This window comes from Elgaria multicarinata, chromosome 11 (genome assembly GCF_023053635.1).
Source record: "Elgaria multicarinata webbii isolate HBS135686 ecotype San Diego chromosome 11, rElgMul1.1.pri, whole genome shotgun sequence".
Classification (NCBI taxonomy): domain Eukaryota; kingdom Metazoa; phylum Chordata; class Lepidosauria; order Squamata; family Anguidae; genus Elgaria; species Elgaria multicarinata.
Genome location: NC_086181.1, coordinates 31,138,524 through 31,152,355, shown reverse-complemented (window position 1 = coordinate 31,152,355; position 13,832 = coordinate 31,138,524). Strand labels below are relative to the sequence as shown.

The window sequence follows — 13,832 nt, the reverse complement described above, 5'->3', positions numbered from 1 at the left end:
CTCTCTCTCTCTCTCTCTCTTTGCCTGTAGAAATAGTCACTCCAGCCCAAGGATCGTCACTTTTGAGAACTGTTTGCCTTATCAAGACAAACCTTAAGATCAGGGCTGGCTCTAGAGGGTGGTAAGGTCCAGCCATTTGCTCAGAGTCCCTCCCCTGAAGGAGGTTCAGAGGATGGCACAAGGGAGAGGGCCTTTTCTCTGGTGGCCCCCTGACTGCGGAACATTCTCCCCAGAGAGGCCCGCCTGGCACCAACCTTGTCATCTTTTTGGCACCAGGTCGAGACATTTGGAGGCATATGCTGGACTTTCAGTTGTCTTACGATGTTTTCCTTTTTAGATTTTGTATGTTTTAATAATTTCATTGTAAGTCCACTGGGTCTTTTTTTTAAAGAGAAAGGCACCTAATAAATAATACCCCAAAACTGACGACAGGCCCACTGTTCCAAATAGCACTACTGTTTTTACTTTGCAATTGGGCACCTGAGAAGATAGAGGCGTTCTGGACAATTTCTTAATTTGCACATCCCACCTCTTTTGGGTTAAGGGGCTCCATTGAGGATGCTTAACCTGAGGACTTCCAAAGCTTACAGTGCTTAAGGGCCACACTATAAACAATTGGTAGTGTCCAAACTTATTTTTTATTAAACCAAATGCTGGTAGGAGGTGTGGGGGGTGGGTGGGTGCTAGGTTGATCAGGGAGATGGTACGGGAGTGGGGAGGTGCTTAGTGTTTCCACCCCCTGTGTCATTTCCTAAATCTAAATCTTTTACTCACTTGCTCTCTGCATGAAATACACATGCATGATGCCTGCGCCTAGATCCATCCTAGTGTCCTTTTAGAAGAGTCAGACATGTGATGGAGAACTAGTCCACAATTGCAGTGGAGTGGAGGTAATTGAGTTCTGAGGCAGTGGACTTCTATACTTCGGCACTGTACAAGCTCAGATTGCAGGCAGAGGTGTGTGGAGTGGGATCACATTTTTAAATACGCCCCAATGAAAAAACAACAACAGCAGCAATACTCCCTGCAAGTGGAATCTAGTTCAGCAGGGAGCAAGCTGGGCTAAAACCTTTCTCCCTGATGCACTTATTTTCTTCTTGCAGGGAGTTTTACACTCTGGAGCATTCAAACATGTGATTCCCTCACTGCAGACCGAAATGGTACTTTCCAATCTACCACTTCGGGATTCTATTGCTTCATTCAGCTGCTGAATGAAGTATAATAATTTCATAGGAAGTTATTATACTCCAGTAAAGTTGTGTTACTGAGTGACAATGTGAAATCAACAAGTGTCCAGTTGCTGTAACTGATTACTCCCCAAGGGAACCTGGCCCTCAGGAGAAAAACTGTTCCTCATTTCTTCCCTATTACTTCCCTTGTGCCAAATTTTAGATTGTAAGCTACTTCGGGACAGAGACCTGACTTCTTGTCAATGCTGTGCACAGTGATGGTGCTATATAAACAACAATAAACCTTTAGATTAACAAGAATTAATACTTCAACTGTTGTGTATTATTAATACCTGAGTACTGATGCCTGGGTACTAGTAATTATTGTCAGCCAACCCATGTCCCAGGTCATGTGTGAAAGATGTGGGATTTTTTAAAATCCTAGTACATGCAACAGGAAGTCATTCTACCCGGTGGCTTCCTATCAGTTGTACCTAGAATAAAAAACACTCTCTTTATTGTGCACACATTACGATTTCACACATTACAATTTCTTCTTGGCGTGGGGAAAAGTCATGTGTGAAGTAGCTGCCCAAAACCAGAATGGCTTGGCTAGAGAATGTGCCTGCCTGTAGCTTTTGAATGTAATACGAAAAGTGGCCATCAGAGGTGCCACCAAGACTCCTCTGACGATTCTACTAATGAGATATTTGCTAATACTCTCTCCCTCCTGCCCCCCCCCGCCCTTTCTCTCTAATCTTTTCTATGATAGGTTTTATGCTGCAGAAATTGCGATCGGCCTGTTCTTTTTGCATAACAAGGGAATTATTTACAGGTGAGTCTATGGCCCTTTCTACACCTAAGGATTATCCCATGAAAATGGAGGGATCGTCCCGCCTGCTCTCGGGATTCCCTGTGTGTCATTTGCATGCACAGGGATAATCCCGGGACGATCCCGGGATAAATGGCTGGCGTAGACATGCCCTATGATTGCTGTCCCATATATACACCCTCCCAAAACAGATTAGGAAATGCAGGGTTCCTGATAACAGCTCTGCAAAATCCCACTCTTTCCCCGAGTACGCAGGGCTCCAGCTCCGTTCTCCTCCCCCTCCCCCATGTAACCCTCTCTTTAGCACATTTCCCCACTTCCGATTATCAAGGATTTAATAGGCAGATCAGGATTGCGCTCTTGAACCACGTCATCCTAGATGTCATCTGGCGCCCTCTGCTGGCAGGACAGCCTTCCAACAGCTGGCTTTGTCTTTCCTTCCTAGGGACTTGAAACTGGATAACGTAATGTTGGATGCCGACGGTCACATTAAGATCACAGATTTTGGGATGTGTAAAGAAAACATTTTTCCTGGCATCACAACCCGGACCTTTTGTGGAACACCTGACTACATTGCTCCAGAGGTACAGAACCCTCCTAAGTCTTAGGTCCTTGATCCCACAATTGACCACAGGCTCCTTCCAAAGAAAGATCAAGTTCCTTCTGCTGTAATCTAAATTCCCCCATTGAATCTTATAAGTTAAGTTACTGCCCTCTAAACACTCCAGAGTGCTGGTTTCAAATTCCTACACTCTATGCTCCAGTCCAAACTAGGTGTGCAGAAGCCCTGCCCTGAATGACCAGATACAAAAGAGGGCAGGGCTCTTGCAGCTTTAGCTGTTGTGATGAGGAGGGGATTTCATCAGACACTGCATGTATACAAATGGCACCTGCTGAAATTCCCTTTTTTATGCAACTATTCAAGATAGAGGAGCCCTGTCCTCCTTTCCGTAGGGCCACCCTAGCTTTGGCCCCAGGGTCCAGCCCTAGCTGCGCCATTGTCTGTGTGGGGCTGCTGTTGAAAAATCCACCACACTGTTCCAGAATGCAGTTTCAGGTCTGTTAACAAGGGCAAGTCGCAATGCACATAGCACTCCAATTCTAAAACAACTGTGTTCGCTCCCAGTAGGTTTTGGTTCCCAATTCAAGGTGCCACTGTTGAGTTAAAAAGACCTAAATCAAGGATGGGGAACCTCTGGACCACAGGACAAATTTGGCCTGCCAGGCCTCCCCATCCAGCACATGAAGGCCTCCGGTGAGGCCCCTCTCCATTCCTTAAATCTCCCCACCCCCCTGACCTCCTTGCAGAAGAAAGAGGAGGCTGGGTGACATGATTGAAACAAGCCACTGTTGCTTAAACAAGGCACTGTGGCTTTTTGTGAGCGATGGCACACACTAGCGCCATGCCAGGCATAATTTGTATAATCACTGCACAGCTGATCATATTGTCTGAACCGGGGCAACGTGGCTTGTGAGAGAGTTAAACAGCCCTCAAATAACCCTACAACAGCCCATAGGTTAAACCACAGATCATGCGAACTGGGTCACTAGCTCTTGACTGCCGAGAGTGGCTCTCCCAGTTAAGAAAGGCAAGGGGGTGGAGTGAAAGTGGCTCAGAAGGGGGTGGGGTAGAATGGGGTCTGAGAAAGCATGTCCGGGGGGCTGCGTAGCAGTTGTCAGGGTGGCCCCATCCACTTTGGGCTGTCTAAACACCCCCACACCCCCACACCCACACACCCACCACACACTTTGGTCAGGAGCTGAGGCTCTCCTCCATGTCACCCTCTGATGGAAGCATGAAGGGTGCCAACATGGAACAGGATCTTTGTGGCTACAGCACTGAGGAAGATGTGGAAGTTGCTCTCCAGAGAGCCTCATCTTGCTCTTATTCTACCAGCTCCCAGACATCGGGTGAGGACCATTTTATTTCAGAGGGCTTTTGGAATCAATTAAATTATGTTAGTGCTTCCGCTAGGCTTCTCATTTTTTTATTGTTTGAATTTGTTCTATTGACTGCAACTTGTATTGTCTGTGACATTTTTAATGGCTTGTTTTTGTAAGGTGCTTCGTTGGAGCTCGTTGGCTCAAAAAAGTGGGATTAAAAGGTCTCAAGTGATCTAATCTCCCATTCCTTCTGGCCTTAGATTATTGCCTATCAGCCGTATGGGAAATCTGTGGACTGGTGGTCGTTTGGGGTCCTTCTGTATGAAATGTTAGCTGGGCAGGTAAGTGTTCTCGGATGGAGCCTTTTCACCATCTATCCAGTTCAGGGTATATCTTGGTGGTAAGGGAGGAAGTTACAACAACATCCTAAGAACACATCCCAGTCACATCCCATTCTTAAAAGGTTGTTCTTTGCAATGATTGGGATAAATGTCATTCTCAAAGATGCTGTGTGGCAATTGGCTAACAGTTTCTCATATCATATTGCACAGATGCTGGAATATATATATATATATATATATATATATATATATATATATATATTGGAAATAGAAGGATATTATAGTACCCTGTTACAGTATACCTCTCCTCATATGTAGTTGTTTTTAAATGGATACCGTTGTTTTTATACTGTTGCTTTTATGTTTTTGATGGTTTTAAATTTTGTATACTTTTTCATGTTCACTGTTTTTAACTTTTATAAACCGCCCAGAGAGCTTCGGCTATGGGGCGGTATATAAATTAATTAAATAAATAAATAATAAATAAATAAGTTGCTCCTGGTTCTGGCAGCGGGGCCTGAAGGGAGGCAGGGAAACAGTGATCTTGGTGGAATCAATCTCAATGATGGCTAAATCCTAGGGGGAGACTCATGTTTGTGCATCTTAACAGAAAGCTACCCTGAAAGGATTTTCATCAGAGAACAATTCCCTTGGAGGAGGGATCTTAGAAATAGGTTGATCCTGGAGAGGGGTGTGCACGCCTTTGTGGATATGTGTATGGTGACGCCTGTGAACTTTTCCTACAGAATTGACCACTTAGGTAGCTGGATCTTGGGAGTAGGTTGCTCCCCATGTCTGTGATGAAATCCTGATGACCTTATTGAATTCCAGGACTCGTGGATCTAATAAGAGGGATCTGGAATTCTAGGGAAGATGGATCCTAGTGGATCTCAGGGTAGAGGAAGTTCTACGTTGGAGGTGGATGCCAGAGCTCAATTAGAAAGAGATTAGGCTAAAATGTCAATGCTACGCAGAAAATCCCATTGGATTCAGTGTCACTTTATTCGGTTTGCATTGCCCATTAGAAAGAAAGGTCATTCATGTGATGCCTGGAAGAGGATGTGAAATGTAGGTGAGTTAGAGCAAGACTACTTGTATATTCTTTGTGCATCCATGTACAGTTGTGCAACCTATCTGGAAGGTGTACAACTCCTCCCTTGCACAACACTAGGAGGTGTGAAAACAGCAAACAGTTCATCCGTACTTTATCACTGTTTCCACCTCTTCTGTGAAGTTGTTCACAGTACCTAGGTCAGACTTCCCCAACCTCCAGATGTTTTGGAATTCAACTCCCACCCACCCCAGCCAATGGTCAGCAATGCTGGGAGTTGTAGTCTAAAAGCTCTGGAGGTCATCAGATTGGGGAAGGCTGAGCTGGTCCTGTGCATGCACTGAGCTTGTAAAATGTGAAAATTGTATCTCATGATTCCACCCATGATGTGCTTTCTGAAACGAAGGAAATGCCTCTTGCTCATTCTCCCTGTTCGCCTGGCCCACAGCCACCATTTGATGGAGAGGACGAAGACGAACTCTTCCAGTCAATCATGGAGCACACGGTGTCCTATCCTAAATCGCTCTCACGAGAGGCTGTCTCCATCTGCAAGGGGGTGAGTCTTGGATCGGAACTGGCGCTTTCTGGAGGGGTGAAGGCTCCATATCACCTTTTCTGAGGCCGTGCTGAAGGATGGGCTTCCTTGCAGGGAAGAATGAGTTGATTGTCCCCTGAAATTCTTAATGGACTTTTTCAAGCTCTGCTGTGAAACCCAGTTTAGGGCAAACGTGGCCGGAGGGAACATTTGCCCTGGAGGATTTCTCCCTCTCTTCCCTTGTGGGCATCCCTCAGCCTCCACATGACCACCCCTTGGCCAATGTCTATTTGGGAACACAGGTTTCTTGAGTTCGAGTCTTGTTTTACTCTGACATAGGCAGTCTTGGATTGGAGTCTGCACCTCTCAAAACTCTCTTTCTCCTCCTAGTTCTTGACCAAACATCCCCTGAAGCGCCTGGGATCAGGGCCAGAAGGGGAACGGGACATTCGGGAGCATGGCTTTTTCCGCTGGATGGAATGGGAGAGACTGGAGCAGCTGGAAATCCCTCCGCCTTTCATCCCCAGGCCAGTGAGTAGCCTTTGGTCTCTGAATGAACCTACGATGCAGACTCACACCACCTGATGTGCACACATGTACCAGCACACGCAGGCAGGCATACACCTATTGTCATACATACCTGTTCTGTATGGAGATTACAGACTCCCTTAATTCAGTTCATGCACACAGTATAAATGAAATAATGAGACTTTTCAACATTTTAAATTTGGATTTCTGAAATTTAAAATTTCATAGCTTTTCAAGTTTTCTGACTTCCATTTTTGTTCTCGAGAGTAAAAGATACGTTAAACAAAACTCAAAAAGTTAAGAGTTTGAAAATTGAAAATTCGAGCTTGGCTTTTAATTTCAGAAATGTCATCCTGTATCTTAATGGTTTGAAGCCTTACCAAGTGAAATATAACAAACAAAAGATAGGATGTTGCCTTAAAGAAACAGATCGAGATATAACTCTCCTCCCCTTTCTCTTTTCATTTTCCTTGTTCCCTCCTTTCCCCCTTTTCCTTTTCTCTTCTCCTCCCTACTCCAGTGCGGCCGAAGCGGCGAAAACTTTGACAAGTTTTTCACACGGGCACCACCAGCGCTGACGCCCCCAGACCAGCTGGTCCTGGCAAGCATTGACCAGAGCGAATTCCAGGGGTTCACCTACATCAACCCTGAATTCGTGCATCCATCCACATTGCGACGGGGAAGCCTTTCCCCAACCGGGCTGCCCCTCTCCCCAACCGGGCTGCCCCTCTCCCCAGCCGGGCTGCCTCTCTCCCCAGCCGGGCTGCCTCTCTCCCCAGCCGGGCTGCCCCTCTCCCCAACCAGGCTGCCCCTCTCCCCAACCGGCCTGCCCCTTTCCCCAACTGGGATGCTCCCTTCCCCAACCTCCTTAGTGTGAGAATGAACCCTGATGACCTTTGACCCTAACATCCCTAAGTCAAGCCTTGCCCGTAGAACTCCGCTCCTGAGAGCATGACTCCAGCTCGAAACCCAGCCCTAACCCTGACCATATGATCCCTGAAGACATTGTGAATTGCCTCCTCTGGCGTGTTGCTTCCCTCTCTTACTTCCTCTATTAGGTACAACCAAAGTGGTGAGGTTAAGAATGAAGGCACACAGACATGGACTATATTTGTATCTATATCTATAGTGACAGAGAGTTTTAAAAAGCCCTGATGAAACAGCACTCCTTCCTAAGTCATGGTTAACTTTTTTGAGCATCCTGAAGTTTAACTGAAGTTGTGTTCTCACAAACTGCCCCAGGCATTACTGTTAAGAATTGTGAAAACAGGGGTAGTGATAACTTCAGTACTCGAATTACAAGGGTCCAGGACCCCCTGGCCTTTCCACCTTTTGTGGGGGTACCTTTAGCTACTGTATTAAGAAAGCTAGGAGGAGGTCATGATTTGGCTGAGTTCAGGTTTTGAAAGGGAGGGGCTAGTGAACTCTTATCTCCACCTCTCTTCCTGCCCCATAACTGGTGTCCTGGATAACCTTCACATGTTCAGAAATTACCCTGATTTAGCTTAATTTGGGGATTTCTTTGGGCTAATTTCATAACATGCATATTTTCTTCTTAAAAAACAAACAACTTTAAATGGGTAAGGGGCAATAGACAGAGCTGTACTTACTTTATTTATTAATTTTATTGACAAGACTTCCATACTGCTTAAATATTAAAATCCCTAAGCAGTTTACATTTGTGAGAAATGATGAGTATCGTGGCTGAAATTTGCCTAGGAGCCACCTAGGCCCTGGCCTCTTCCCTAGTTCCAGGTTTACCACATGGCCCCAAAGCTCTGGAAATTGGGCTGAGTAATGAGGCGATAAAATGAAGCTGTGTGGTGGAAATTTAAATCTCAATGCAAAGCAGTCACAGAACCACTGAACTCAACCTGTATTCATCCCCTACGAATGTGATTTCGTCCCCTGAATCCCTTTTGAATATGGCACAGCAGGGCTGGCATCGAAGGTAGGGATGGTTAGGGGCCCCGCCGAGGGCCCGCACCACAGCACGGGCTCATCGATAAGAATGCCATGGACTTGCTCCTCCTCTTCACCATGGCAATCTGCTTGTTCACCTCCGTCTTGCTCTGGACCACGCAACTGAGGTGGAGCAGCAGCAGATGCCACGGCCTACTTGCTCACTGGCTCTCTGCCTGTCAAGAAAGCAAGTAGTAACAATGATGAGAAAGAAGATGAGGAGCAAGAGCCGATGGTGACCATGGCGACGTGAATGCAGACTCACTGAAGGAGAGGCCCCATTGAGGCTGCCTGGCCCAAGGGCCTTCAGAAACCTGGAGTTGGCACGGGGGGGGGGGTGTACGTTTTTTGTAAAGGATATGAGGGAAGGCCATGGCCATCATTAAACCAGAAAGCCCTGGACTTAGAGAAACAGCCATAGGACAGTTATGTGATCAGTAGTAGATCTGCCCTGAAAGATGGGGCAGGGTGGGGTGGGGGGCAGGGAGAGGAATCCACCCTTTCATTGCTATTTGTCTTGATTATACAAACAGATAGCCTTTTGTTTGTTTTTAACAGGCTTAAAATGTTAAGGGAGAACTTATCAGCGTGAAGTGATCTTGGGTTTGCATTCCCCTGAAGTAATTTTTTAAAATTAAGCAAGTGTCAGGAAACAACACCTTCCCCCTCCACTCACTAGTTGGTTGTTCAAATAATTTCCTGAAACCCTTTCTCTTACCATTCCTCATCCCACCCTTAGACCCTAACCCTAAACTTCACCTCCACGGTGCTTTTCTGACCCCCATCTGCTACAGTGTGACGATGTAATCCTAAACTTGATATATCTACCCAAACCTCAAACCCTAATTACTTATACCTCATGCCTAGTGAGGGTGTCTGCTTCCACACAAAAGTGGTGAAATCCTCACCAGCCGTACCCCTACCACCCATGATGCCTCACTCTCTGGGGTACAGTCCTCGCCCTTTTGAGTCCTGTTGGCTCAGTCCCCCCTCACTGACACCTTTGCCTTGCTTTCTCTAACACGGCTGCCCTTATCACCCACTGAGCGGTTGGAAATCAAACTTTGGAAGGAAGTGATGACAGCGACGGAGGTGGCGCTAGACTCTGAGGAGAAAATATTTTCCTTCTTCCATAACACAGCATGTCCAAATGCAAACTTTTTCTTCTCTCCGGTGCATGGACTATTATATGAATAGTATACATATATTTATTTATTTATACACCTGTTCCCACATTGCCATCCTGCTAAATGGACACCTCACTGGCTGCATCTGTTCTCCCAAGTTACACCTGGCAGTCTCTTTCCGGCTTTAAAACAGGTGCAGTAAACTGAAAACAGCACCTTCACCTCATCTCCAAAGTCTCCAGAGCTGTTCTTAACCAATTGCGGTCTGTATGCTAAGACATGATTTTCATTGTACTTTTTGATGCGGAAAAGGCACCCTGTCCATTTTGTGTGGTGAATATTTCATTATGCAGTAAAAGACTGGTGTTCATTTACCACATGATGGAAACCTATAGAAAACTAATAGTTTGTCCTGATGTGACAATTCTAGCTATTTCCATGATAGGGCACACTCAAAATGCAATGTCAATTGGACTATGCCAAACTGGCATGTATAAAATGTACTTGGGCAACTTTCCTATGCTAAAAAGTAATGAAACCTGGGCCTTGGTTGGCAGGTGGCAGAAGAGGAAGTATTATTCTGCTGGCAGGATATGTTGGCAAACTAAGTGAAAAATTTAAATGACATTCTCCTCTCACATATAAGACACCAGATCCTAGGGTGCCTGGGTCAGTACCAGTTCTTCTTCACCTGTCTCCTCTCACCTTTAAATTTTTGCAGGCAGGATTAAGGATATTTTTACATGAGGGTTTTAACCCACACCTTTACCCCGGGGGCTTCTGCTTCCTGATTCTTTGTGGAATTAAGATTGGCTCCTTTACATGTCCTTTTCCCCCCCGGGGGTTTCTTTCTCTGCTTTTCTGTATGTTTCTTTATACAACCACTAGATGGCGCTTTGGTTTAGTGGAGTTGTGCAATTACATGGGGTTTATTTTCTAAAAAAATAGCAGACTTTCCCCATTAGGAAAAAACACACACCCGCGATAATGGTTGCAAAGAGTGGAAGAGACCCTGGAGAATGATGATGTCGTGTAAAGGACCCACAAACTACTGTGAGTGAACAATCATGAGTGCACAATAAAAGTCTTGTGTAGAAAGGCTTTATGGCTTTACCACTCTACACCAGAGTTGTTGAATTTCTTTCAGACTGAGAGACAAATTCAGTTTTGGAGAAGCTTTCAGCCAGGGCCTACATGTCGCCATGCCAGCGGGCTACACTCTCTTTAGCCTTGGTGTGTCCCTCTCTGATAAGCTGTAAATACTGAGGGTTGATGAAGTGACATAGCAAGGCTGTAATAAAAGAGTTTGACAGGCCAGACTTAGGGCTGCAAAGCTAGGGGCATGGATGCTAGGTGTGTAGTGCTGCCAGGGCCATGCAGCCCACCAGCAACTTAGGCCAAGTTGGGGCCTAGAGCAAGCATGGGCTCCAAGCTGCACCTTTTTACCTACCTAAGGTAACCTCTGGTTGGAGCAGAAGATGATGGAATCCAGAGCTCCTGAAAGGGGAGCAAGATGGTTAGCAAGACCAGGAGGGTGCCAGGACATTCTCCTGTCCCAAACATTCCCACAGCTCATTTCCTTCTGGTTTTCCTGATCCTTCCAGCACATCAGTCTTCCGCCAGTTTCCTGCCTCAATCTTTTCGCAGATCCCCAGCTTGGGAATAACCAGACATCCCTTCACACCTTCTCCCCTTTGGCTTGTGGTTCCCTGTAGCCAGTACCATAGACTAATGGACTCACCTATGCATTTCAATATAAAAGATATTTATCCAATCCACAACGTGCCTTGTCTTTTTGTCTGTGACTAAGTTTGTAGGGCTCTGGACTTTGTGTCGTAGCTCATCATGGCATTTGGGGTTCCATTGCCAGCAGTAGGTCCCATGGAACTCAGAGAGACTTATTTCCAAACAGTGTTAGAATTAGGCAGTTTTCAGACCTTTATGAGACTCCATCTTTAAGATGCTAATGTATACTACTTCACTTTCTTCAAAATGTGCTGTGCCAGACCTGCTACGTTTGGGAGACCTTTAACTCATTTTGCTGATTGCACCACTGCTTCTGGGTAAACAAGCTCAGATTTGTGGTCTTGCAGCACATCTCTTATACATGACTATTCAGAAGTAAGCCCCCGTGAGTAGAGGACTGCAGCCTTAAACTCGTACACAAGAGTTCACTTGGACTACTGTGTCTGATGGAGGACAGTAGCCTAAGAGCAAGACGTTTTGGGGAGACCACGGGGAATCCAGATGATTAGAACAGAGGTGGGGGATGGTTGAAAATAGGAATGGGGGAGACCCCAAAAGGCCCTATGAGCGTGATAAAGAAATAAGAGCCAAATGGAAAACATGAATAGTTTGTTTTTTGTTGTATCTAGTGACTTTCGATATTGAAGTCCTGGGCTTTTCCCTTCTTGCAGACACATATACTTTCTAGCTCCATTGAATCTCTTTCTCTGGGGTGCTTCCAGACTAGGGTGACCATATTTGGGAAACCAAAAAAGAGGACACCTAGTGTGTGTGTGGGGAAGCAGCTTTCTGAGTCCTGCAGAAAGTACGTTATTCCCCCGCCACCTTAAAGAACCCGATTGGAGTGGAGGAGGGGAAAGGATTTCATTCTGCACCACCACCATCCACTCCAATTGGGGCCTTTTCTATAATGTCCACGAATGACCCACTTTCCCCTTTAAGACCTCAATTGGAGCTCAGGGTGGGGGAATGACGTGCCTCAAGAAAGCATGTCATTCCCTCCTGCCCTGCTAATGGCAGCCTTAAAGAGGAAGGTGTGTCATTCCAGGACATTATTGAAAATTATAGAAAATCCCCCCTGACACCATGGAAAGAACAAAAACCAGGACAAATCCAGGGAAATCCTGACAGTTGGTCACCCTATTCCAGACAAGACTTTAACTGGGCAATGCACTGCCTTATTCATGGAATTTTATGGGAGGCTGAGACATCATCTTCCACTTGTAACCCTCCCATGTTTTCCTATTACGTACGTCTTTTGAGTATTAGTGCTAGGAGTCCTTTGTCTGGAAGCACCCCTGAAGAAAAGTCAATGGCTCCAGCCCTGTGAACCAGAAGGTACTTTGCAACAATTCCATCTTTCTTTTACTTAATGGGTTTTATGCAGTAAGGAAAAAGGTGGAAGTATTGGGAAAACACAAACAAAGGCAGCAGTTGCAAGTAACCAACTGACTTAGATGCTGAAAGACACACAACCGCACAGAGTATAAATAACCAACAAGGAAGTCACAAATCAGGAGTGAGAATTACTAGTTGCACCAATGCTTACAAGCAGAATTGAGACATTTGGCACCAGTTGCTTATATTTGTAGCAATGAAATGCTGAATTGAAACTGGAAAACTGAGGTAAGGTTACAGGAATCCGGATTTACTCCTGTTTTGCCATAGCTTCTTCAGAAACCTGCTATTGTTAAGAGTACGATTTCACTGGAAAACAGAATGCCACTACAAATAAAAATAAATCCCCAATTGAGGTTTCAGAAAACCAATTGAGGGTTTGATGCATCTCTTTCAAACCTATTTGTTTCAGATGTAATTAAAGGCAATGGGCGCCAGAGGGAGCCACAAGACTATCTGGTGGTTGTTGGTTTTCTTTAAACCATCTCTCTCACCCCCTCCAACAAGCCACCTTCTCTCCCTCCCCCCAGCAAGGCTCCCCTGCTTTTAATAATAACTGTGTGACAGGCAGAAATTACGCAGGTGAAGTTTCCTCCTAGTTCCAGGAACAGTTGTAGTTGCAGAATAAACCCAGACACAACCATAGCTGGAGCAGGGTGTGGGGGCAACTCTTCTCATTAAATATATGCTTCTGTAAAATACTTTTTTTTGAGGGGGGGGCTACAATCTGGTCTCATGTGCAGTGGGGAAAACTAGACACAGATTTGAAGAATAGAGATGTAGGGATGGATATAAACCCGTTTGCTGGCAAATCTCTTGGGTACTTTGGATTCCTAGTGCACTGGGCTGGCGTCAAGGTTAGGCATGGTCAGTCACCTGTTGAGGGCCCACACCAAGGCAGCGGCCCATTAATAAGAGCCCCCGGACTTGTTCCTCCTCTTCACCCTTGCAACCTGCTTGTTCACTGCCTCTTGCTCTGGCCCAGACAATGGTGGTGGTGAGAGGGAGGAGCAGCGGATGCCACGGCCTGCTTCCTCATTGGCTCTCTGCCTCTCAAGCAAACACCACAAGGAGCAATAGTAGCTGGTGACAATGGTGGTGAGAAAAAATAGTCTTAATGATGGTGTCTTGCTGAACAGCCCTCAAAAACCTAGAACTGGCATTGCTAGAGCAGTTCATCTTCCTTTCCTGTATGTAAGGTGACCATATGGAAAGGAGGACAGGGCTTCTGTTAACAGTTGCATAGAAAAGGGAATTTC

At 45.7% G+C, this 13,832-nt stretch overlaps 1 protein-coding gene across 1 annotated transcript in view; it reads left to right on the top strand.

Annotated features, from left to right (window-relative positions):
• PRKCG (protein kinase C gamma) overlaps positions 1 to 11,198 on the top strand; it is a 54,653-nt gene extending 43,455 nt beyond the window's left edge. Inside the window, exons 13-18 of the mRNA XM_063138410.1 lie at positions 1,942 to 2,004; positions 2,447 to 2,585; positions 4,146 to 4,226; positions 5,726 to 5,833; positions 6,203 to 6,343; positions 6,861 to 11,198. Coding sequence (XP_062994480.1) covers positions 1,942 to 2,004; positions 2,447 to 2,585; positions 4,146 to 4,226; positions 5,726 to 5,833; positions 6,203 to 6,343; positions 6,861 to 7,217 — 889 coding nt within the window. The 3' untranslated portion in view covers positions 7,218 to 11,198. The remainder of the gene's footprint in view (positions 1 to 1,941; positions 2,005 to 2,446; positions 2,586 to 4,145; positions 4,227 to 5,725; positions 5,834 to 6,202; positions 6,344 to 6,860) is intronic.
• Positions 11,199 to 13,832: the final 2,634 nt, after the last annotated feature.